Below are 27,821 nucleotides of genomic sequence, written 5' to 3'. Positions count from 1 at the left end.
GGCACAACATCCAGAGACAAAAAAAAAATAGTTTCTGTGCAATTGATTGAAGCAAGTCCCAAATTGGTATGACCACCTTCATTTAATTTCATCAATCACATAAGGGCAATTCCTCCACCAACACGTCTACCCCTCTAGCGCAGCAGATGAAGTGGAAACTATGGAGGATGTAGACATAATGGTCAAGTGGATAACGAAGGCCCTGAATGACTCGCCAAGCTAAGGGGCAAACAGCGACCGCCATGGTGGACTCCAGAGCTGGCTGGTCTTAGGAAGGACTGCAGAATACTTTTTAACATAGCAAAAACCACATCTATAATGCTGAGCTAAGAAAATAAAAACGCGAGCTGAGAAAGGCTCAGAACAAATCCTGGGTAGAATTCTGCAGCTCCGTGGAGTATACATCTGAGGCCTCTAGACTAAGGAAGATTCTGTTCTCGGGACCTGTTGCGGTTGGGTATATTTAGAAGTCAGAGAATGTCTAGTAAGGAAACATTAGAACTACTCGTTGATACACATTTCCCGGGAAATTCTCCAACGGACAACGTGGCGCCAGAAAAGGTAGTCTCTGATATGCATTCGTTTGAAGCTATTAGGGAAATTATGTCTGAGACGAAAATCCATTGGGCGATAAGAAGTATCGACTCCTTTAAGTCTCCGGGCCTTGATGATGTATCAACGGTTGAATTACAAGTTGTGTCTGACAGACTGGTTCCCTTGCTGGGAGATATACTGTGTTTGTATCAGAATGTCATGTATACCTCTGGTATGGAGGGACACGAAGGTCATTTTCATTCCGAAAACAGAAAAACCCCACCACACGAAGGCGAAAATTTTTATCCTATTAGTCTGTCATCCTTCATACTGAAGACCCTTGAAAGGTTGATAGAAACATATCTTAGGGCAAAGATCCCTGGAGATAGCCTGTCGCGGCAGCAGTAAGCATATAGTAAAGGCAAATCTACTGGAACAGCCCTTCACGACCTAGTCGGCTACATAGAGGGTTCTCTCGCTGTCGAGGAATAAACAATGGAAGCATTTCTTGACATTGAAGGTGTTACATATTGAAAGCAATATGTAAAACCGACGTCAACCATGAATGAGTTGTAGTTTCTAGGCATCAACTATACCGTAAGAAAGTTTATGAATAACTTACTTACTATAAGATGCATTACGACAGGCTTGGGATCTGTGGATCAAAAAAGATGGGTCAGTAGAGGAACATATCTTGGAGGTGTACTGTCTCCTCTACTTTGGAATATAGCCATTAACAATATATTATTGTCTCTGGAAGAAAAAGGTGTAAAAGTGGTCGCGTATGTTGATGACGTGGCAATTGCGGTTAGGGGAAATTTCCCAGTATACTTCAGGAAGCTTTAAGTGCAACAGTGATGTAGGCTACCGAGTGCGCTTCAAAAGTCCAACTATTGCTCAATACTTAACCGGATTCAAATGATAGCTTGTTTATGCATCACAACCGCACTGAGGACTACGCCATCTGATTCACTGATTAAGGGAACTTTCTCCTTGGTCATGTGGCGGCTACGGACATTGTGTTATCCTTGATACAATATCCGATGTTCCATTCAGTGTGGATTACACCCTACCTGAGCCGCTGTTTGATAAAATGTACTATACTACTATTCCTGATAGAACCGATTGGAACTACGAAATCCCTGGTAACAGAAGTTACATAGACATCTATACGGATGGTTCCAAACTAAACGACCAGGTAGTCTTTGGTATGTACTCTAACGATCTAGAGCTGGTCATATCGAAAAGGTTACCGGACCACTGCAGTGTGTATTCAGCGGAGATCCTTGCAATTAAGAAAATGCTGGAATGGCTAAAATATAATGTCATTACGACGATTGGCATAAATATCTTCTCAGTCAGCCAGGCAGTCATTAAATCCTGTCGCAGATAGCTCAACGAGATGGCTGAACAGTTCAAAATTCACCTGTTCTGGGTTCCGGACCACAAGGAATTGTAAAGCGGACTAGCATGCGTAACTAGGAAATCACTGTCTAATCGGAAAACATGATGACAGACTGAAGGTTTCCTGCAATGACTTATGTAGGAGCTGTGAGGACATCGAAGAAGAAGAGACTATAGAAAACCTTCTGTGTGTGTGTCCCGCACTAGCAGTCAGAAGGACTTTCGGTTCTCATTTCTTTGAGAACCTGCCTGATTTAGCGGATGTGAACATTATCAAGTTATTGGGCTTTTTAAAGCGATCTGGATGGTTCAACGGTAGGAACCAGAGGGAATCTTCCTTCTTCTGTTCCTGTGGTATCACAATGGACGAAAACGTCTAAGTGAGTCTGATGGCAGACTGCCACTTAACCTAACATAACCTAAGGGCAATTACGCGAAAATGTATCCCACTATGCAAACAATTTAAAATAAGAATTTTTTATAAAGTTAATATTGAATGATAAAATACCCTACACCACCACTGTGGTACAGGGTATTATAACTTTGTGCATTTGTTTGCAACGCTTTGAGGGAGAAGAGCTAGACCCATTGATAAGTATATCGATTGACTTAGAATCACTTCCTGATTCGATTCTGCTAGTCCGTCTGTCTGTCTATGTATACTTGTGATCAAGTTACAGGTCACATGTATCGTCCGATTGTCATGAAATTTTGTTCAAGTCTCTTTTTTGACCCAAGGACTAACGCTATTGATTTTGAACGAAATCTGTTCAGATTTAGATATAGCTCCCGTACATATCCTTCATCCGATATGGCCTTTTAAGGCTGTAGAAGCCACAATTTTGGTCCGATCTTAACAAAATTTGGTATGAGGTCCTTCATTTAACGTCTTCATATGCGTGCAAAATTTCATGAAAATCGGTTCACTTTAGATACGGTTAGGTTAGGTTGGAAAGAGGGTGCAGATATTAATCCGCCCCATGCCACTGTGGGCATACACCTAAGCCAGTAATCGGCTTGTTGTTCGCTCTAAAAACTACAAAGTAACCTCTAAAAAGAAAATTTTAAGTTAGGAATTCCGTGCTACTTACAAAATCCTTAATTGTTTTCAATACCACTCCCCAAGTTGGCTCATGTCTGATATTGTGTCTCCACCTAAGTACCGGTGTCTGTTGTACGCGAAAGCCGGCCAATAAAAAGGAAATGCTTCAACGTCTCATCAGCTTCCCCTCATGCCCTATACATGCTATCACTTGCCGCACCGATTTTACATAAGTGAGCTCGTAGTCCTATGTGTCCCGTTATGATACCAGTAGCTATATTGACCTCCTTCTTGCTTCGTTTCAGTAATAGCCTCGTCTTCTCACGTTCTGGACCCCCATAGGATTTTCGCCGTCCTTCCGACCGTTTCGCTGTTCCACAATGTTGCATGCGCATTCGTCGCCCACAAGTTTATCGATTGCAGTCCTTCGGCATTTACCGCCAAATCGTCTGGCTTTTCATTTCCTCTTACTCCGTTATGGCCCGGCATCCAAGCGATGCGGATTTTGCTATCCTCAGAGAAGGCGTTAATCTCATTCTTACACTGCAAGGCTGTTCGTTACCTTACCGTTCTGGTTGTTATGACAATGTCGATAAAGATGTTCACAATGGACGTCCTCGCGTTAGGACCACACCACTACACGCATTCCGTGATCGCCCGGATCTCCGCCTGCAGGACCGTATTATGGTCAGGCAGTCTAAAACAGGTCTCAGTCCCTGGGTTCTCATTGTAAACCCCCAGGCCCACTCTGTCCTCTAGCTTTGATCCATCCGTTTAACATGATCTTCCAGATGGCAATGCTAGGGTTCCGTCAATCCAAGACTGTGCCGATGGCGGCAGTGCCTCGCACTCGACTTCAAGGTCCATCTCAGGTACCCGATCGGAAACCTCTTTCCTTCCTTCCAAGTTTCCTATCGTCGCCTCGATTATACCGCGATGGTATGAGCTGCTCCAATCCTCAGTCCATCGCCTTAACTCTCATAGCGGCAGTGGCTGCCTCACACTTAATCTGTATGTCAATGGGTCGGATATCTAGAACAGTCTCCAGTCCCTAGTGGACGTGGTCCTCATCGCTCCGCCTATGCCAAGACAACACGTTCTCTGAACCTGTTGTATAGTCCATATGCTGCACTTTTCCTCCACAGCAGTCACCAAACTACCGAGGCGAAAGTAAGTATTGGTCTAATCACGCTCCTGTAGAGCCAGTGGACTATCCTCGGATTCAGGTCCCATTTCGAGCATACGGCCCGCCTACATAATGCCCAACATCTGTGAGCCTTCACAGTACTCTCCTGAATGTGACACTTCCAATTCAGTTTCCTGTCCAAGATCACACCTAAGTATTTGGCCTTGTCAGATATCGAAATCGTATTATTGAGGAAAAGTGGTGCGTTAAATTGGCCCACCTTCGTCTTCATCGTGTACAGCAGACGGTTTCAAATTCCTCCTCAGTCAGCTTCCGTAATGGGTCGTATATGGTGAACACCCATAGGAGTGGCGATAAAATGCCACCCTGTGGCGTGCCATGTGCCATTTTCTCCCTTATATTTATGCCATGGGATACATGGGATACCCCTTAGCATATGGTTTATTCAGTCTCTAAGGACCGGGACCACCCGGTACTGGATCAGTGTGTCGCTCCGCAAATTGTTAAAAGCCCCCTCGATGTCAATGCATACCGTCAGTGTGTACGTTTTTGCATCGAAGGATTCTTCTATTTTATGCACAACCTCGTGCAGGGCAGTCTCCACCGACCTTCCCTTGACATAGGCATGCTGTTTGTATTTGAGCAGTTCGCTGAATGTCATACTCTTTATCATGGTGTCCACAATACGTTCAATGGTTTTGAGTAGAAAGGACGTAAGACTTATGGGTCTGTAGGCCCTTGGTGTCGTATAACTTGCCTTGCCGGGCTTGGGTATAAACACCACCCTTGCATCCTGCCAGGCTTTCGGGGTATATGAAAGTCCTAGGCACGCTGTGAAAATTTTGGCCAAACGAGGCGCCAGATCTGCTTCTTTCTGCAGTAACGCCGGACACATTCCATCAGGTCCGGGTGACATAAATAGTTGAATTTCCTTAAGGATTCCTTCACCATAAATTTCGTTCCTTCGATCAACGTCATTATTCCAAGATTCCGGTGTCTCCGTGAGTCCCTTCATATCCTGTGGAAAATGGGTTTTCATCAAAAGCCGCAACATGTCCCTTCGTTGTCTCTGCTCTCACTGCCATGTCGTCTACTACAGTTTCAGTTTGGACATGGGTTTTTGAGAGAATCTTTTTTATCTTGGAGGCGTAATTAACGCTATCAACCTGTTCGCAGAAAAGCTTCCAGGAGGCAAGTTTTGCCGCTCTGGTAATCTTATTGTATTCCTTGAGGCGTGTGTAATACACATCCTAATAAACTTTAGCGTTTTTACAACGTGCTCTTTTAAAAATCTGCGGACCTCTTTCCCAATATTGCGAACCTCCTTGGTCATCCAGGTTTTTTCTTGGGCTGATTTCCTTTCCCGAAGAGGACAACTATCTTCGAAAGATCCCGCCAGTGCAGTCGTAATCTTGTTGACATGTGTGTTACCAATATTAGTTGTTTTTAGGTCGTTAGTATTCGAGAACTGTGCCTGAGCTTGGCCACGCTTACTAGTGTTGGTACTGCCCCACGAATTGTGGTGAGAGTTCGCATCGCACCCTGGGGAAAGCAAAACAGACAGGAAAGGAGGTACTAATCCTTTCCTGTCTGTTTTGCTTTCCCCACCAGCCGTTTAAGCTCCGACGTGGGTGGCGGTGTCGGAGAGTCGAAAGGCAGATAAAGTGATGCCAGGTATGCTCCACCGTCTCCCTGTCTCACCACTGTTGCATCCGACGTTGACAACTCTGGGAAAAATATATAATCAAAATTTTTATGACAAATAACGCAGGTCCTCGGTCGATACCAGTGTTAGCATAGAATAATTGGTAGTTGATATGGTTCAGTCCAGAGACTTTGTTCCGGGTCTTCCATGGCTCCTGAATTAAGGCAATATGAATCTTGCTCTAGCTGATTTTCTCCATCAGGGCGTGTGTAGCAGTATCGCTCCGGTGGAGGTTTATCGGGGTTACCTCAATTATTGCTCCTCCAGTAAATGGGCATCTTGGGAGTAGGTGATGATCTCATCGTCTGCTCCCTGTTCTTTAGACTGCATTGACTTTCCTGTCACTGCACTGCCTGGTGTCATCGCTTTAGGTACATTGCCTTGTCTAGTCTTCCAACTTTTTATAAAGTCGGTAATGGTTCCATCGTCGGGTCCCTGTTCATTAAGCCTTATTGGGTTTCCATTCCCTGTTCTGCCTCGTGTTTCAATACTAGGATCTTTGCCTATCTTAGCCTTCCAAATCTTAAGTAAATGGGCTTCTTGGGAGTAGGTGATGGTACCATCATCGGCTCGCCGTTCGTTGGGTGCATTGAGTCTCCTGTCGCTGCGCTGCCTAATGTTTCAATATATTATGATATTTACCTATCCCAGTATTCCTAATCTTTAAGTCGGTGATGGATCCGTCGTCGGGTTCCTGTTTTTTAGGCTGTGTTGAGTCTCTCGCCACTGCACTGCCTGATTTTTAGTATTAGGATTATTGGTTATCCTAGACTTTCCAATATTGAGAAATGCCGCGATTGTCTCGTTTTCGGCCCCCTATTTGTTGGGCGGTGTTGAGTCACCTGCCACTGCACGGCCTGATGTCGCAGAACCAAAATGTCTGCCTATCCTAGTCTTCCCAATCTTGAAAAAGACAGCTTTGATCCCGTAGTGTGCCATGCCTTTAGTCTTAGCCAAACTTATCCCGGAGACTAGATCAATGCCAACCACAAAGAGAGTTCCTTCCTCCTTCTCCTCCCTGTGGAAGACCTCCCACTTCTCTGCGACCAAACCTTCGTTCTGCTTGCCCAAGAATCCCAACCTGCATTTCGTCGCAAATTTACTGCCCCATCCCTTGATGAAGACCTTTGTGAGCTGGGGGATATCCATCTTTCTCACCAGGTCGAGCTTTGCGCTCTCCCAGGGAACGTGAATACCACTGACGAGCTGTTTGACGTTATCAATACATTCCGCCGACGCAAACGCAGCGTAGAGATGTCCCCTCTAAACTCGCAGCTCATTATTTGTTGAGTGGACCCTCTACAGAGTTCCACACATGTTCAAAAATCCGATCGTTAACTAGATCTTCCACTTGGGACCGATGATCTGGTGGAATCCTACCGGATGCAAAGCCGATATTGATGACTGCATAAGTCAGCTCATCTCTGTTGTGCTTCCATGCCACTCTGGCGTAAGAGGACGGCTCCCTACAATTCTCAGCGACCATCTTCCCTTCCGTGATTGCTGTGGCCTCCTTTTGGAAGTCACAGTCCTCCATGAAGACTTAAGGGCCGTGCGCGCTTCCTTCGTTCCTGTTCCGACTATGTCTACCTCCGCAGGATACTGTCTGGAGTCTCCATTGCGGGATGACTGACTTGGTTTTCCCAGAGTACTTGAAAGCGGGAGCTCTTTTTCTTTTTCAGTATTTAAGCAGTGTTATGCTCTTCGGGAGATCTGATTCCTTCTCCAGCTTTCGTGGAAGTGCTTGGAATGTCAGTTCTATCCCTTCCAGCATCCTGCGCTTTCGCCCGATTACGCTGCCGGTACATACCCCTCTGTCCCCTTTGCTGGGCACCGGATTGCTTTCTCGGTCTGCTTGTGAGCTTAGCAAAGCCATCGCTCACTTCTGGTGTCATCCTGGTCTGACGCGCACAATGATTACAATAGATTTAGATTTGGATATACAATAGTACCCTTATATATATCTTTTATCCGGTATGGAGTTTTAAGGGTGTAGCAGCCACAATTTTGGTCCGATCTTTACCAAATTTGGCATGGGGAGCTCTATTTGACATCTTCATATGTGTGCAAAATATCGGTTCAGATTTAGATAAATTTCATCCGATTTTGACTTTAAAGGCTGTAGTAGGCACAATTTCGGCTCGATTTCTACAAAATTTAGCGTGAGTTGTTTTATTTAAAGTTCTAAGAATAGTGCAATTTCATATAAATCGGTCTAGAATAATACATAGCTCCCATATATATCTTTTGTCCGACATGGTCTATTAAGGCTGCAGAAGCCACTATTTTAGTCCAATCTTAACAAGATGTAGTTCGAGGTGTTTTATTTGACGTCTTAGACATAAGTCGCCGATATATCTTTCATCCGAAATAAACTTTAGCCTGTAGAAACCACAATTTTCGTCCGATTTTGCATGAGGCGTTTTATTTGACGTTCCAAAACGTGCGCAAAATTTCATTAAAATAGATCCTGATTTAGATATAGCTCTAATGTACATATTTTATCCGCTATGGACTTTTAACGCAGTAAAAGCCACAATTTTGGTCACATCTCTACAATATATGGCGTGAGATGTTTGACATCCCAGTTTGTGTCATCAAAATTGCCACAGGTTTCGAAACTCCCATATAATCTGTTATCCGATATGGCGTTTAAAGGATGTGGATATCCAAATTTGTTGTCCTATCGTAGGAAAATCGTACAAGGTTCTATTTGATATTTCAATAGGTATCCAAATTAAAGTCTGACTATATTTCGAGATAAGTTCTACATATAAAAAGTACTACGTACACCAGTTGGTGGTGTAGTAGGCTACGCCCGACTTTTGCCTTTCCTTACTGGTTTTTTGAATAAATTTTATCTAACAATCGTGTTTTAAGCTGTATTAACGAAAACAAGTTAAAGTGTGCTAAGTTCGGCAGGGCCGAATCTTATATACCCTCCATCTCTCGCATCTGTCAAGTTCTTTGCCCAGTATCTCTTTGTAGGCAAACAAAGGAAAATGGATAGAATTTGCCATGCTATTGGCTCCATATCAAGTCATGGACCATTTCCGTCTATACTTGGTTAGGATGTTTAGACCATTATAGAAGTCGTTATGCAAAATGTCAGCCAAATCGGATAAGAATTGCACCCTATAGAAGCACAGGAAGTTATATAAGAAGATCGGTTTATATGGGAGCTATATCAGATTATAGACCGATTCAGACCATATTTGGCACGCACGTTGAAGGTCATAGGAGAAGTTGTTGTACAAAATGTCAGCCAATCGGATAAAAATTTCCCCATCTATAGGCGCTCATTCTGTTACGTTGTGGTCGTGTTATCAAAGCGCTCCGTTCGTATACAAAATACAATATAAACATAACATACCATCACCATTAAAAGTAGTGCAAAAAATTCCTTACACTCCTGGGTAGTGCATCGATTATTATCTCTTCTCGGGAATTGTCGGGTGTGCACAGAAACGGCAAAACATTTTGCAAAAGAAAAACACACTTGGATGCAAAAGAAATTCACCACTAGTGAAAAAACTCAAAATTACGATTAAAAAACAAACTATATCTGTCCCTTGTGATAAGAAATAAAACAACAGCAGCTGATCTTGTTTCTCAGTCTGACAGTCAAATGGTGTTGCCAGACTTAGTTCAAACAACTGTGGTGGTGTTCATGACTTTAAAGAAAATATACATATAGTCACCCTGTTATTAACGGTCACTGTATTTAAAATTTAAAATGAGCTTTAATAACCCGCCTCCTGGCGGAGGAACGCCTTTAAGAGGTAATAGAATACAGATTATTCAGAATGAAAACACTATGTTAAAGCAGCAAATTCATGAAATGCAGCATTCTATTGATAACATTCTTGCTGAACTACAACATTTGAAGCACGAAAACATTGCCCTTAAAGAACAATTGCATTCCAATAACGATTTTCAACATGAAAGATATAGTGATAGCGCTTCCATGGTTGATGAAAACATCGTAAACTATGATCAAAACTCCGAAGAGGAACAAAACGTGAATGTAAATGCTCATCAATATGTAACAGATGAAGAGGAACTAGAAAGGGAAACTAATTGGATCGTCCAGAGGTCAAAAAAGAACAGATCAACTGCTAACAAAGTCAACCAAGACCAAGGTAATAAACAATACAACCCACCTAAAACTAATAGTGAAAACAACAATATAAATAAACAAAACGCAGTGAAACAAGGATGGGTTGATAAACCTCCTCCAATTAATGTTGTAGGAGTAACTAGCTATGAAGGAATAAAAAACATTCTAAAATCTGCAAATGTCCAAAATGTTACTATTACTTCTTTGAACAATAATGTGTGGAAAATTAACACTTCTGACTCAACAGGGTACAGAAACTTATCAGCAACATTAAATTCAATGAAATTCGAATGGTACACATATGAAAATAAAACAGAGAGGCCAAACAAAGTAATTATAAGAGGCCTCCACCATACATGCACTAAAGAAGACATCATAGAAGATCTTCAAAACAAAGGCTTCAATCCCCTTGATGCAGTTAACATTTTAAAGAAAGAGAGAAAAGAAGAAAGCAACTCTTATACATACAGAAAACTGCCTATATTTCGAGTCACTTTCCACAGAGATGATAACATGGAAAATATCTTTAAAATTACTAGCATTCTCAACTTAAGAGTTAAAGTAGAAGCGGTACGTGCACAAACGAGATTAATTCCGCAGTGCAAAAGGTGCCAGGGATTCAATCATACTAAACGATATTGCCAAAAGGAGGCGAGATGTGTTAAATGTGCTGGTAAACACGACACAGAAAACTGTGAAAAGCCTAAAACAATAGTTCCAAAATGTATTAACTGTAAAGGTAACCACCCAGCCAGCTATAGAGGTTGCGAAGTGGCAAAGGAACTGCAAAAAATGAGAAATAAAAATAGACTCATGAAAGAGGGAACAAGAAAAATTCAGGATAACGAAGAACCACTGGGAACACGTACAAGAGACCACCAATTGCTACAACCTCAATATCAAAACCAAACCTTCCAAAGACTCCAACAAGCACGTGTCCAACAACCATTTCAAGGAATGAACCGGCAAAACATGCAACCAAAAACTTTTGCAGAGGCTTTGAGCCCAAACAACGCACAAAATGCAACAGATAATTCATTGATCTTAAACGAAATCCTAAAAAATATGCAAAAAATTAATCGCCGTTTGGATGATCAAGCGGTATTAAATGAAAAATTAATAGATAAAATAAACGCTATCATAATAAACGCGCAAAATATAGTCCCACAATAATGGCTACTCTGCGAATAACAACATGGAACTGTAATGGCTTAGTGAGCCGCATTAATGAAATAGAATATTTTCTCAACGACCACAAAATTGATATATTATTAATCTCAGAAAGCCATCTGACTAGACATACACATGTCAGTGTCAAAGGGTACATGATTTATAATGCAGTTCATCCTTCCCAAAGACCGAGAGGAGGAGCCTCAATAATAATCAAAAATAATATTGAACACCAAGAAGAAGAGAAAATAGAGAATGAAATGTTTCAAATTGCATGTGTATCAGTGAGCTTAAAAAATAATAAGACCTTTAAAATATGTGCTATCTATTCACCTCCAAGGCATAACATTAAAAGCGAACACTACATTGAAGTTTTAAAAGGTTTTCAAAATCACTTTATATTAGGAGGAGATTTCAATGCTAAAAACAAACTCTGGGGTTCTAGATTAACTACACCCAAAGGACACCAACTTCACAAAGCATGCAGAGCTCTAAAATGTGAGATATATTCAGGAAACGAGCCTACGTATTGGCCATCGAATGAGCAACGTATTCCAGATTTAATTGATTTTTTTGTTACTAAAAATATACCTAAAAACTTTATTTACATTGAGAACACAGCTGCATTATCATCATCGGATCATTCTGCAGTGATAATGACCGTCAGTGATAATTTTATCGAAAAAGAAACTCCAAGTTTTCTCTCGAATAATCGTACTAACTGGCAATTTTTCAAATATATATTGTCTGAGAAAATTGAACTAAAGATTCCCCTTAGAACCAAAGATCAAATTGATGAAGAGTTGACAAGCTTCATCAACGCAATACAAACGTCTGCATGGGAAAGTACTCCTACTACAAGTCATACCAACACTACTGGCACATATCCGAAGGAAATTAGAGACCTTTTATCGAAGAAAAGAAAAGCTAGGAAGAAATGGCAAAGAGAAAGAACAATCGAAAATAAAAGAACATTGAACAGGCTTGTTAATGAACTCAAACGCATCACACAGGAGTCAAAAAATAAGGCTATGTCTAGATACTTAGGAAACCTAACAGCAACCAAAGAAACCAACTACAATCTATGGAAGGCCACGCGGCAATTAAATCAAGCTTCCCCAACCATTCCACCACTTAAAAATGTAGATGGATCATGGGTAAAAAAAGCCGAAGAAAAAGTAGATTTGTTTGCAAATTATTTTAGCAACATATTTAAACCACTTGAATGTAGGTCTGACAATGAAGAAACTTATAAATTAGAAAAATGTGACAACCAAGTCATTAAACCAGCTACAATTAAAGAGCTAGAAAATCTCATCGCCAAAGATCTGAGCGCTAAGAAATCTCCAGGTTATGACTTAATAACAACCAAAATACTTAAAAAGCTTCCACATATAGCTGTTAAAAAGCTTTTATTTATAATAAATGCATGTTTTCGTCTGCGACATGTTCCATTAGAATGGAAAGTTGCAGAAGTTATCGTAATCAAGAAATCTGGAAAACCTGATCATGAAATAACATCATACCGTCCGATATCGCTACTACCGGTTATGTCAAAGATATTTGAAAAGTTGCTATTAAAAAGATTGCGTCCCTTATTAACAAGTAGGCTTCTCATACCTGACCATCAGTTTGGATTCCGAAATAATCATTCAACTATACAACAAGTTCACCGAATAGTTGATATAGCCGAAAGAGCCATTGAAAATAAACTCGTCTGCTCTGCCGTGTTTTTAGACGTGGGACAAGCATTTGACAAAGTTTGGCACCAAGGGCTCTTAACCAAACTTCATAACGATCTCCCAACGGAATTTTATGAAATCTTGGAATCATACTTAACCAACAGACACTTTCGAGTAAAAATAGAAAATAATTATTCAAAACTGAAACCAATAAAGGCTGGAGTACCTCAGGGGAGTGTCCTAGGCCCTGTTTTATACCTTCTTTACACCAGAGATATACCAAACCCGCCTGATGCAACAATTGCAACATTTGCCGATGACACTGCAATTCTTACGACTGCCAATAGTGAAATTGAAGCTACAAATAAACTTCAAGCAGCTCTGTCGGACATTTTACTTTGGATAAACAAATGGAGGATGAATCTAAATGAAAACAAGTCAATCCACATACTTTTCACAAACAAAGAACTTCGTTATTTACCGTTATATCTAAATGGTAAAGTAATACCATTCGCAAACACAGCAAAATATTTGGGAATGACCCTAGACACTAAAATTAAATGGAAAGAGCACGTGAAGAAAAAAAATAAGGAAATAAAAATAAAATTCTCAGAGCTGTACTGGATGCTAGTGGACAATAGAATATCGATTCAAAACAAACTTCTTTTGTATAATCAAATGATTAAACCAATATGGACCTACGGAATACAACTTTGGGGTTGCGCTGCCAAGAATGAAGTAGAAAAGATTCAAAAAACCCAAAATTTAATCCTTCGTACCATTGCTAATGCACCTTGGTACATACGAAACTCCGATCTGCACAGAGACTTGGGAGTGAGGTCAATATCAGAGGAAATATCCATTCACGCCCTGAAACATGCGAACAAGTTACATAGTCACGTTAACTCTGACTTAAATAATATTGTTCGAAACTATCCAGCCACCAGAAGACTTCAAAGAACTATACCAATGGATCTAGTCCCTTAAGAGGCCCTAAATCCCAAGAACTAGGATGTAGTTACTGAACTATTTCCACAAAATGAATTCGAACTAGGCTAAATTCTCTAGTTTGTATTATTTATCTATACGCTATCTTAAAATTACTAGATGAGTGTAACTCAGTTGTAATGAAAATAAATAAAAAAAAAAAAAAAAAAAAAAAAAAAAAAAAAAAAATCTATAGGCGCAAGAAGTATAATCGGGAGATGACTTCATATTGGAAATGTGTCTATTTCGACCATACTTGGCTTAGTTGTTGGAAGTCAAAACTAAAGAATTCATGCCAAATTTTAGCCAAATTAAATAATAATTGCGCTCTCTAGAGACTCAAGAAGTCAAGATCCGAGATCTCTTTATATGGCAACTATATCAAGATATGAACCGGTTTTGACCATCCTTAACGCAGTTCTTGGAAGCCATAACAAAAAACTTCATACAACATTTCAGTTAAATCGTATTAAAATTGCGCTCTCTAGAGACTCACGAATTCAACATCCCAGATTGGTTTATATGGCAGCAATATCAAAACATGAACCAAAATGGCCCATTTAAAAATCCTAACCTAACCGTTTTTGTGCAAAATTTCAAGCGCCTTGCTTTAACCCTTCGAAAGTTAGCGAGCTTTCTACAGACGGAGGGGCATGGCTAGATCGACTTTAAATGTCATGGCGATCATGAATATATTAAATTTATGGGGTCTTAGACCAATATTTCGATGTGTTACAACGCAAAGTCGAAGTTTGTATACCCCTATCCTATGTTGGAGGGTATAAAAATAACGTTAAGTAAGAAATGCGGGCTTTGTCATAGAAGGATAATGATACTCCGTATCGACCGGTAGATATGGACAAAAGAAAATTATGTGATGTTTTTTTTATATCAGAAATTATTAAATGGTGTTCACATTAGTAATTTTTTGGCGGTTAACACTTTGCACTTTCTATTCTGGCAAAGCCTATGACATTCATGGATGGCTCGTTAATCCTTTCGCTCCAATGTATCCACTTTGAACTCATCTAGCAATCTCTTGATCAATGTATTGGCAAAATTAAAAACCAATACTAATTTTTTGGCCTTTTTAATAATTTTCAAAATAAATTAAAATTATTTTGACAAAGCTGACAAAAAATAGCAATTTGGAAAAAACAATTTTTCGGTAATTTTTTTTTTTTTCGTAAAAATGGTTGTTGTTGTTTTTGTTGTAGCAGTTTATTGTGTTCTATCTTTCGTCTGCTTGATTCTGTTGAGTGTCAAGACCCAGGAACTTTGCGACTGAGATGGGGTGGGATGGGGTCTGAGTCGAGTGGGTCTGGCCGGGCAGTTAAACAGGTGACGTGTATCGTGCGGTCCCTGGTTACAATCGGGACATACATCTTGCACGTCGGCATCAATCCTAGCTCTGTAGGAATTGAGGCGGCTGTATCTGCCGGAACATAATTGAGCCAGAACCACTCTGGTTTGCCGGGGGAGGTCGATTTCTTCGGGTGCAATGGGTGGCGGTCGTTCTCCAAGGACTACATTCATCCGGTAGCCATTTACCGCATTTGCTACCGTGTCTGCATGGTTGTTGTCTAGACCTGCTTGATATGCCGCTTGATCTAGAGGTTCTCTCCGTTAGCGCTGAACCTCACGCTCTAGATCATGAAGATCTGCCTTAAGGCTCCTGGGCGGTGGATATCTATCCACAAGATGATGATTTGGATGGTCTCTGCGATAACAGCCCAAAAGGCACTTCGCACTGGTAGGATCTTTGTCTCCTGATGGAGGTGGTGCACATGAGAACTGAGGAGACAGCCCGTCGCAGTTCGGAGGGCGGCATTCTGACAGATCTGAATATTATTCCACTGCGTGTCACAAAGTTGACGAGACCACACTGGCGCTGCATAACTTACCACAGACCGGCCAATTGCTTTGTACGTGGTCAACAAGGTTTCTTTGTCTGCACCCCAAGTGCTGCCAGCGAGTGACTTGAGGACCTTGTTTATACTTTTGACTTTATTGCAGATTGCTGTGGCATGTGGGGAGATAGTGTAAGAGCTGTCAAATGTGACGCCAAGTATTTTGGGACACTTGATGGTCGGAATCATTTCTCCATCGACCATCACAGTCAGCTCAGTATTCACCTCACGCGTATTTGTAGTGAACAGTGTGGCTGAAGATTTGGTGGCGGATATCTTCAGATTTCTTGCTGCGAAATATGAGGCAAGCTCGTTGAGGTAGACGTTCAACCTATCGGAGATGTCATCAATGGGTGGGGGGCATGATGCCATGATGGTACAATCGTCCGCATATGATACGATCTCTATGCCGTCTGGAGGGGGTGGGATGGAGGATAGGTAGAGGTTAAACAGAGCCGGAGATATCACCCCACATTGGGGAACTCCCTGTTTCACTCAACGGTGTTTCGACTTCTTATCCCTAAATTCCACAAATGACTGGCGACCACACAGATAATTCGCGATCCATCGATTCAGGCCTGGCTGGAGGGACGTGTTGGCGATGTCCTCAAATAGTTTGGCATAGCTGGTGTTGAATGCCTTCGATAGGTCCAGTGCCACAAGGACCGTCCTATCACATGGCCGGGGCTGATTGAAACCACGGCAAATGTGTGTGGTGATGTCATGCAAAGCTGTTGTTGTGCTGTGCAGTCTCCGAAATCCATGTTGATGCTCGGCGAATGGAAATTCTCCTACGAGGCCCGGGAGGAGTAATGCCTCAAGCGTCTTTGCCACTGGTGAGAGAAAGGAGATCGGTCTGTACGACTCCCCCAAACTCGGGACCTTTCCAGGCTTCAATAGCGGGATCACTCTGCCCATTTTCCAGGAAAGTGGTAAGGTACTCATCTCCAGTGAAACCAGATTCTTCAGCATCAATGTAGAGATTCCGTCGGGGCCCAACGCCTTGGAAGATTTGGCGCCACGGATGACATTCGTAACTTCGCCCACGGTAAATTGTGATGGCTGTTCATCGGCTCGGAGATCACGAATACGGCGAATGGCTCTCCTCCTTGCCCTGTCTCTCTCGGGATGCACAATAAATTGACGGTTGAACAACAACCTGGCACATCTCTTCGGATCAGTCACGGTTATCTCGCCAAAAGTGACTGAGGTCCTGTCGTCCCGTCTACCGGGGTTTGAGAGAGACTTAACAGTGGCCCACAGTTTGCCTGCACCGGTGCCTAAGTTACATTGCTCCAAGTGTTGCAGCCACAAATTCCGCTTATGTTCGTTGACTACTCTGTTTATTTCCAGATTCAGCTCGCTGATTCTGGGGTTAGCGGGGTCCATAGCACGAATCCCATCACGCTCGTCTGCGAGTACTACTGCTTGCCACGGGAAATGGGGTCGCACTTGGGGTATTCGACCGGCTGGTATAAAGCGAGCGGCTGCTGCGTTGATGATGTCTCGGAATTTCCTCTCGGCCACAAACACATCAGAGGGGGGTGGCAGTTCACTGAAGCGGCGATTGGTATACTCTCTGAAGCCAGTCCAATCGGCCTTCTTATAATTGATGAACTTCCGGCGTTCAGAGGTTAGCAAGTCGGGTGGTCGGTCGATGGTTAGAATTATGAGAAGGTGGTCTGACCCCAAAGAAATGATGGCTTTGCCAGGATACGTCACTCTGGAGGTCAGGGAATGCAATGGAAATGTCTGGCGAGCTGCTGCACCTCCTCGTAATCCTAATGGGGGCATCCTCATTCACCGTGCAAAACGTGGAGCTATCTATCTGCTCTGCCAAAGCTATGCCACGCTGGTCGTTACCTAGGTCAGAATGCACGGAATGGTGTATAACGAAGGCCATTCCCCCACTTCCATTCCATTGTAGTGTACGTAAAAATGCTAATTTTAGTTTGCAAAATAAATGTATAATAATTATAAAGATAATCGTTTTTTACTTTTCGGCATTTATAGTTTTGATTTTGAAATAAATTAAAACTCCGCCGATTTCAAACATTGTATGTATCCATATGAATACAAACGAAAGTTGTCGTGTCTTTACTATGGTTAACATTCTACACACACATAATTTTGCGTTTAATGTTGATACGATACAGACGTTCTTTTTCAGCGCTCATAAAACTTTAATACATTAAAAAAATGGAAAACAGGCTAAAAAATTCTGATATTTAAAAAATTTTAGCCAATTTTAACGATTCTGACATTTCGGAGTTAGATGATTCAGAAAAATCTGTACTTATAAACAACTTGTATGATGCATTTGACAATAATAACCTTTTTATTGGAAGAGCTTTCTAGAGAAGGTCCATATGAAATTATATTACGAGATATCAAAGTTGATAACGATACTGATGCTGGCAGTGGAATTATTGAGATCGGAAAAGCAGCAGAGTTAACCGTTCGAGAGAGTCCAATAATTTTCAAAACTCCATATGTTTCATTTAAAAAGGCTGCGCAATTGCTCTGGAAAAAAGATAAATTGACTAATCTAGATGCTTCCTTTTCTGAAACTTATCAAAAAAAAAAAAAAAAAAAATACGAAATCGCCTGTCGAGTACTTTATAGGAAACTTTTTTCAACAAATAGTATCTTCAACAAACCACTCGTCAATGGCTACATGTGGAAAGTCTATGAATTTAACAAAGGATGCACTTCTAAAATGTATAGCTCTAGAAATACTGATTGGTGCCATTGGTTATCTGCGTTTGGAAATGTATTGGAAAATAGGCACTGTCATACCATCATTTCCTGAAAATAAGAGCAAGAATAGATTCCATTCTTTGCGGAATAATTTAAAGTTTACAGTAGACCAACCTGCAGATGATAAGCTTTTTAAGGTTTGTCCTATAATAAATATGTTTACAAAAAAATCGTATCTTATTCCAAAAGATGAAAATCTTTGTGTGAATGAAATGATGGTCCTTTTCAAGGGAAGAACCCCATTGAGACTGTAAATACCTAAAAAACCCATAAAATGGGCAGTAAAAATATTTTGCCTATGCAGCTCAATGGTTATAGTTTATGATTTTGAGATATATCAGCGAAGGTCAGGTCCATTGTGATACTACAGCAGCGACAGACCAAGGCTTCTGGAACCCACGTCCCCTGCACTGGTAATCCAAGCACGCAACCATCTCGGCTACCGGGGCGCCCTATATCAGGGAAAAGGAACAATAATTTCTGGCGCAGGTCTAGAGTTTTGTTCTGCTACTGTGATTCATCTTGTAAAAACTATTCCAGAGGAAAATAATCATAAATTATATTTTGGTAATTATTTTAAGTCTCTTAATTTTGGTATAGTTGTTATATAATTCGGCATAAAGGAATTTGAGCTACAGGTACTATAAGAGGTAATAGAGTCGGTAATGTTGAATTAAAATCTGAAAAGGATTTGAAAAAAGAAGGACGACGTAGACGACGAATTGAAAGGACAGACAATATTTTTCTTCTTCGATGGCTAGATGGAAGAATTGTGCAACTCGTGTCATCAATTCATGGCCATGAGCACGTTAATGAAGTATTCCAATTTTGTGCTGACGGCTGATATTGCTAATGGCCTTTTAGCTCGATCAAAGCAACATGCATATTCCCATGGGCGTAGACGCCCAACATTGTGCCAAACTGAAGATGCTTCAACTAGTCCAACGACTTCCAATAGGAAACGCCATGCAACACCTTCAATATCTGTTCGATATGACGGTAATCAGCATTGGCCAGAACACATGACGGATAAAGGTAGATGTAAAGTCGAAGGATGTAAAGGACAAATACGATTGAAGTGCACTTTGAACACTTTTTCCTGTGCATTCCAAATGCATCGAGAAACTGCTTCAAGGAATTCCATCATGTCAAATGAATGGTAAGATTTTTTTTCAGGTTATATGTACTGTGTATATTAAATATGGATTATTATTATTATTTATTGTAATTATATGAATTATAGTTTTAATTTTCAAATTTGTACATATAGCAATACTTGTTAAAATAAAAAAGTACCTTTGTATATTTAAACTACTAATAAAATTAAAATTTCAATTATTGAATTAAATAAAATACTAGCCTTTTTATTTACCACCCAGTACTTTTGTATCCATATGGATACATTCTGAAAAATACATTTAGGACTAAAATTTTTAAAATGTGAGTATTAGTTATTGTTTACACTGCAAATAATAGTAAAAATTCAAAAAATGAGATTTTTTTAGCAACCCAGTAAAAACTTGTAGCGAAAGGGTTAAAAAAAAAAATTGCACAAAGATCGTAAAAAGTGCGCTTTAAAATATATTTGTATATTTCAGTAAGTTACAATGGATATGATTTACTATAATCATCACATTCTTCTTATAATCGAAATCCTACTAGTTGATTTCTCTTGTGTAACGAAACTAGTGGAACTAGAATCTGAGTTTTGCCTCTAGCGACATGTAGGCCAACATTTCAAGATGAGGCCCGAATGAAAGATAGTCTCAAAGTTCGGGACGCTCTAAAACTAATCTAAACTTGCTTTGCTGTCGTCTAAAACAGACGTCTCAGACGGAGAACATGCTGATAGCCTGAAGGCCCACGAAAGTTGTCGTGTCTTTACTATGGTTAACATTCTACACACACATAGTTTTGCGTTTAATGTTGATACGATACAGACGTTCTTTTTCAGCGCTCATAAAACTTTAATACATTGCAAGTAGAAACCGTGAGAACGTAGGAAAAGAGACTATAGAACATTCGCTGTGTATGTACCGAGCTGGCAATCAAACGGAGTTTCACATTAGGTTCTCACTTCTTTGGTGATTGGTCTAAAATATGTGAACTATCGCAAGTTGTTGGGCTTTTAAGAGCGATCTGGTGGGTTAAATGTTAGGCATAGTAACCTTCATTGCGAAAGGACGTGTCAAGTACGGTTGCGCACAAAAAATCAAAGTGATCTTGTTTAAATATCGTTTGAAGTTTTGAGGAATTACAGTGTGATCTTACAATGGCATCAGCCCAAAAAGAAGTTATCCTTTGCAATCAGTGCGAACTACAAATTAAAGATAAGCATATGAAATGCTGTGATTGTGATTCGCATTATCATTTTACCCCTTGTTGCTCTATACAGCAATCATCATATTCAGGAATGACCGCACAAAAGAAGGCGATGTGGAAGTGCCATAAATGCAGAGAACGTAGGCTCTCTACAAACTCATACCATATCGTTGTCTCTCCAGCAGACAAAAACAATCAAAAACAGAAAAGAACTAACGAAGGAGAAGATGAAGTATTCGATGAAATAAACAAACGCTTTAAAAACAATGCAAACTTCAATACCCCAACAGGTACGCCAAATCAAAACAACACCGAAAATTTGCAACAACAATGCATCAATGTTAACCAGCAAGTGGCTGAGAGTGAGGTAATGCAGATGATGATGAAGAGTATGTCGCAAATAACAACACAACTGGCAGCGATAACTACGCAATTGCAACAACAACAAGGCACACTTCTTCAAATAAATGAAAACATCACCAACCTTAACGACAAAGTCATTGAACTACAAAATCAAAACAAGGAAAAAGAGAAAAGAATAGATGACATGGAAAACAAAATGCATACACTGGAACTAAAAATTATTCGAAAAAACATAGAAATAAATAACATACAAAACGAAGATATAAACGTAAATGAAATTGTTCAACTAGTTGCTGGAAAAGCAAGTGTGAATATTGAAGAAAGCGACATAGATAACGTATATCGAACCAAAAATAAAAAGAAGATCGTGGTAGAATTCTGCACAATGAGGAAAAAAAAGGAATTGATGGCCAACATCAAAGGTCATAGACTAGAAGCAGCAGATATAAACAAAGATGATGGAGACGGTAAAAACAATAAATATATCTATGTCAACGATCAATTGACGGCACACAAAAATCGATTGCTTTGGTTAGCAAAAAAGAAAGCCAGAGATGTGAATTGGAGATTTGTCTGGGTAAAGGATGGCGAAATTTATGCGAAAAAACAGGAAAATGAATCAATGTTAAAAATTATATCGGAATCGGATGTTGAAAAAATGATTTAAAAAATATATTAAATATTAAATAATCAAAAAATCAAAATACATAAAAGCAAACAAAAAGATAGTGACTTTTTCTTCGGCCACATTCATAGGATTGGTCAGCCAAATTTAATAAAATAGAAAAAAAAATAAAAAAATGAAAGACAGCAAAACCCAAACATTAAACAGCTTTAATGAAATAAATGAATTAAATGAATTACATAGGTACCAAATGAATTTCATATATCTGAACATTAGGTCTCTAAGAAAAAATTTCAACGCCTTTTTAACAGATATAAATAAAATATTAGATAAAGTGAAATTAATCATACTAGTTGAAACCAACATAATGGACGAAGAAAACTGCCTATACACAATCCAAAACTTTAATGGTGTGTTTCTAAACCGCAAAAATAAAGGTGGAGGAATAGCAGTTTACATGCGAAACGATATAAACTTTACCGTAAAATTATTAAATACAAAGAGCTTTGAGTCATTAGCCCTTGAGATGTGTATAGAAAAAATCCCTATTATACTTATGCCCATATATCGGCCACCTTCTCTAAATGTAAAAGATTTCATAAACGAACTTGAACTAAACATGAACTTAATAAATAAAGGAAAAGTGTTATTGGTTGTAGGAGATATGAATATTAATATAGCCAAAGAGAAAGACAAATCAACTGCTTTGTATCGAGACATGATGTCCGCAAATGGACTACAATGTGAGGTGAACACAATAACGAGGGACGCTGGCAAAGGTAATGGATCATGCATTGATCATATGTATGTCCGAACAAACAAAATAACGACCGCTCAGGCCTTCGTCATTAGAAGTATTCTCTCTGATCACTATGCCATTTTCGGTTGCCTTAAATACACAAACAAAAAAAACACAAAAGATCAACATGTTTCTAGTAATATACACTGTGAGAAATCAAACCAAGAAAATAAAGTTAAAGTTAGCATTGATAAACGCAAATTAAATTGGTTTATAAACAACACAAGCTGGGACATCGTTTTAAACCAAAATAATACTTGCGAAGAAAAATATCAAATTGTATGCAAAACATATCACGAAATCTACAATAAATCAAAACAAAACAAAAGAAAACTTAAACAAAGAAACGACTTTCCATGGCTAAACGATCAAATTATAAAGTACTGTGATGTGAGAAATAAATTATACCAAAGCTATAAGAAAAGCAAAAACAATACACAGAAAGAAAAAGAATACAAATTTTTTAACAATAAATTAAATGTAATCATAAATAACGCAAAAAACGAATATAGAAGAAGAGAATTTGAAAAAAATAGAAACAATATAAGAGGAACTTGGTGCCTTATAAACGACATTATTGGAAAAAAGACTGATAATGTAGACGATGTTATAAAGAAAAACTTTAAATCAGCAGACCTAAAAACTATAACAGAAAACTTCGCAGTTAAATTTAAGGAAAACGTAAATAATATTATCCACAAATGCGAAATAAAAACATTAATTCAAACTCCACGTATTGTTCAAAACACAATATTTCTTGAAAATACGGATGAAGCTGAAATTTCCAACATTCTCAGAACTCTGAATGTCAACAAAGGAGCAGGAGTTGATGGAATAAGGCCTATAGATATAAAAAACAATGCGAGAAAACTTACCCCTGTAATAACCTCACTTATTAACTCGAGTATTGATGAAGGAATAGTTCCGTCTGATCTTAAAACGTCAATAGTCAGACCTATTTACAAATCCGGCACAAAATCAGACTATAATAATTACAGGCCTATTTCAATACTGCCATTATTTGAAAAAATACTAGAAGAAGTAATAGTGAGAAGATTAAACGGTTTTTTGAATAAATATGGTATCATCAACAGACAACAGTATGGTTTCCAAAAAGGCAAAAATATAAATAAACTGTTAGGTCATTTCTCGTCGTATATAAATCAACAACTAGATAATAATATGAACTGTTTAGTATTGTTTATAGACTTTAGTAAAGCATTTGATACCCTACCCCATTCAAACCTTTTAAGTGTGTTGGAAAGAAATGGAATACGAGGACAATGCCTAAAGTGGTTCAATGAATATTTACATAAAAGAACGTTCAAAGTTAAAATTGATGCCAATTATAGCAGTGAAATGCAATCCAATTACGGTGTACCGCAGGGTTCAAAACTTGGACCCATATTGTATCTAATATATGCAAATGAATTAATAAACGTCACGACAAACAGTGAAGCATTTGCATATGCAGTTGATACAGCCATTGTTGTGCGTCACAAGGACCCATCAGAAGCTGTAAAAATCTTGCAATCTGAGTTCAATGTTATATCAAGATGGTGTCACGACAATGGTCTGATAATCAATGCAAACAAATCTAAAGTTATGCATATTCGCCAACCACATCTAAAATCTTCAAATATACAAATAAAATTCCATAACTACGATTGTCTACATGACAATAAATCTACATATGAAATGTGTAATGGAAAATGTGATCAATTTCTTGAAGCTGTGGACACGTATAAATACTTAGGCGTAACAGTTGACCGAAACTTCAATTGGAAAACACACATAAACTTGCTAAACAATAAACTTCGTTCAACATCCTATATATTGTACCATTTGAATAACTGCGCACCACTCTCCATAACTAAACAAGTATACTTTACACTGGGTGAATCGCATATCAGACACGGCATAACGGCCTTTGGAACCTCAAGTCACATTAAAATTATACAAAAAACTCAAAAAAGACTAATAAAAACCTTAATGAGAAACAAATCGCACAAAGAAAACAGCAATATCTTAAATACTATAACACATAGAAACACTCAATATACACAAAATCAAAACCAACACTATGAATTTTCACCAGAAATGGTCTCGAACTTTCTAAAACAACATAACATTTTAAACGTAACAAATCTTTATAAATCTGTGATAATGAATGAGTTCGATGATATAAATCTGCTGAAACCCATTAACCACACATACAACACAAGAAGAAAATCAAAATCACTATTTAAAACGCCAAAAATTAGAACAAAATACGGAAAAAATGCCCTCAACTATCAACTGCCAAATACCTGGAATGCAATGCCATCGGATATCATCACCATAACCAGCCAAAAGAAGCGTAAAAAAGAAATCAAAAGGGTTCTAATCGCATCGCAATGAAGATAACCATAACCATTATTCATTAATTTATTAATTAGTAATATTTTTAACAAACATAATAATGCAACTTTTTATATTCTATATACTTTTTTTTTTTTTTTTTTTTTTTCGTCCTTGCAAACAAGCTCAGCTTCGCGAGGAGAAATTGCTAAATGTATCTTGAAGTTATGAATTTCAATAATAAAATGTTAAACTAAAAAAAAAAAAAAAAAAAAAAAGAAAATCTCCTTCTCCTCTTCCTGTTGTATCACAATGGTCGAAGAAGTTAGAATGAGTCTGACTGCAAACTGCAAATTAAAACTAACCCAACATGGGCCGGTTTTAACCTTCTTGGCGCTAGTCTCGATGGTGTTTATAGTTAATTTGTTCCAAGTTCAAACAGAAAAACAGACGGATATCGCGAAATTGTAGATTATTATATATATTTTATAAGGTCGGGTAGGAACATTTCGATGTAGCCTCTTCCCATGATGCTTATGGTCATTATTTATATTATAATTAAAATAATATATGAACAGCTAAAAATAATTTTGACAATGAAAATTTGTTTCTATGTTTATGTTTTAATTCATATATATATATATATATATATATATATATATATATATATATATATATATATATATATATATATATATATATATATATATATATATATATATATATATATATATATATATATATATATATATATATATATATATATATGTATATATATATATTTACTATCAGTTTCAGGTCATGGAGAATGGAATTCAAATTTCAAAGCTTATGCAAATATTTACGAAGCAAGCTTCAATGATTGATGCACTAATAGCCCACTTTACAGAATACACAAAAAAGAGGCGGAGTCTCGAACTCGATGGTAAGTAAAAACATGTTAGAGCTCGTTAAATTTTATCTAGGGCTAGACATTACATAGCCTCAAACATATCAGCATTTGTCAAGTTTTTTAAACAAAAACGTATGTATGAATTCATTCTTAATTTTGTTTTCATAAACGATACATAATTAAGTACAATTTGTTTCATTTGTGATTCATAAAGAATATTCAGGTTGTTTTTTAAAACCGCCTGCTGGAAATTAGATTTTTATATTTTATACTAGGGCCCACTCCATTGCGCCTACCTTAACTTTTTAATACTTTTTATTTGAGTACTATGTTGTCATGGCCGTTAAATATATCCTATTTGTGTGTTTTGAGAGTTGGACGGCCTCTCAGACATTTCGCCACTTCGAAATACATTTCATTTAAGCCCCATATTGCCTTTTTTATTATTCTTTAAGGCCAAACCAGAATGAGCGCGTTGAGATTTGGTTTTTAGCGCCGCGTTACAAAAATGCAACTCTGCACAATTTCCACAAATTTCATAAAAGCTACGCAAAAATTTAAAAATTTTCAACTTTGACGCTTGAAATCGAGCGTCATTCGGTGTTGTCACACTTGAAGAGGTGTTTGTGGTCGTCAATTGTTTAACTTTTGCGAGTTGCATTTTTAACATTTATTTGCAGAGATGCATTCTGTTTAGGCCTTAAGTCTATAGAACAATATGTCCAGGTATCATAGCGGGACACATTTGACTACGAGCTCCCTTATGCAAAATCGGTGCGGCAAGTGATGGCGTGTGTTGGGTATGTGGGGAAGATGATAGACGTTGGAGCGTTTCCTATGTCATTGTCCGGCTTTAGTGTCTAACAGCCACCGGCACTTAGGTAGAAACACAATACCAAACATTAACAAACTTAGGGGCGTCGTATGGAAAACAATTTATGATTTTGTTAGCAGCACTGACTTCCTGACTTAGATTTTCTTTTTTGTTTTTAGGGAGCCCAACAAGCCGATTACTGGATTGGATTGTTGTTGTAGCAGTTTATTGTGTTCTATCTTTTGTCTGTTTGATTCTGTTGAGTGGCGGCTGCATCTGTCGGAACGTAATTGAGCCAGAAGTACTCTGGTTTGCCGGGGGAGGTCAAATTCTTCGGTTGCAATGGGAGGCGGTCGTTCTCCAAGGACTACATTCATCCGGTAGCTATTTACCGCATTTGCTACCGTGTCTGTGTTGTCTAGACCTGCTTGATATGCCGCTTGATCTAGAGGTTCTCTCCTTTAGCGCTGAACCTCACGCTCTAGATCATGAAGATCTGCCTTAAGGCTCCTGGGCGGTGGATATCTATCCACAAGATGATGATTTGGATGGTCTCTGCGATATCAGCCCAAAAGGCATTGCTTAGACAGCATGTAGTTATGTCTTCGCACTGGTAGGATCTTTGTCTCCTGATGGAGATGGTCCACATGAGAACTGAGGAGTCAGCCCGTCGCAATCCGGAGGGCGGCATTCTGACAGATCTAAATATTATTCCACTGTGTGTATATATATATATTATTCACAGTCAGGTCAGTATTCACCTCACGTGTATTTATAGTGAACAGTGTGGCTGAAGATTTGGTGGCAGATATCTTCACAGTACAAGATACAATCGTCCGCATATGATACGATCTCTATGCCGTCTGGAGGGGGTGGAATGGAGGATAGGTAGAGGTTAAACAGTGCCGGAGATATCACCCCACCTTGGGGAACACCCTGTTTCACTCTACGGTGCTTCGACTTCTTATCCCTAAATTCCACAAATGACTGGCGACCCAGCGAGGGCCTGGCTGGAGGGACGTGTTGGCGTATGCCTGCATTTAATAGGTCTAGTGCCACGAGGACCGTCCTATCACATGGCCTGGGCTGATTGAAGCCACGGCAAATGTGTGCGGTGATGGCATTCAAAGCTGTTGTTGTGCTATGCAGTATTCGAAATCCATGTTAATGCTCGGCGAATGGAAATTCTCCTACGAGGCTCGGGA

At 39.0% G+C, this 27,821-nt stretch overlaps 1 protein-coding gene across 12 annotated transcripts in view; it reads left to right on the top strand.

Annotated features, from left to right (window-relative positions):
• Positions 1–27,821, top strand: part of LOC106093487 (putative FERM domain-containing protein FRMD8P1) — a 251,624-nt gene that overhangs the window by 139,590 nt on the left and 84,213 nt on the right. For 11 of the 12 annotated variants that reach the window (XR_009397258.1, XR_009397255.1, XR_009397254.1 and 8 more), the window contains one exon: positions 25,703–25,835. The exons of the other annotated variant lie outside the window; for it this stretch is intronic. Coding sequence is in view for 2 of the 11 variants with exons in the window: in XM_059363446.1 (XP_059219429.1) it covers positions 25,703–25,835 (133 nt within the window). In the remaining 9 variants the exon portion in view is untranslated. The remainder of the gene's footprint in view (positions 1–25,702; positions 25,836–27,821) is intronic. 12 annotated transcript variants of the gene reach the window in all.

The sequence above is a fragment of the Stomoxys calcitrans genome, chromosome 2 (assembly GCF_963082655.1).
Source record: "Stomoxys calcitrans chromosome 2, idStoCalc2.1, whole genome shotgun sequence".
Classification (NCBI taxonomy): Eukaryota; Metazoa; Arthropoda; class Insecta; order Diptera; family Muscidae; genus Stomoxys; species Stomoxys calcitrans.
This window is presented reverse-complemented; position numbering and strand designations above follow the sequence as displayed.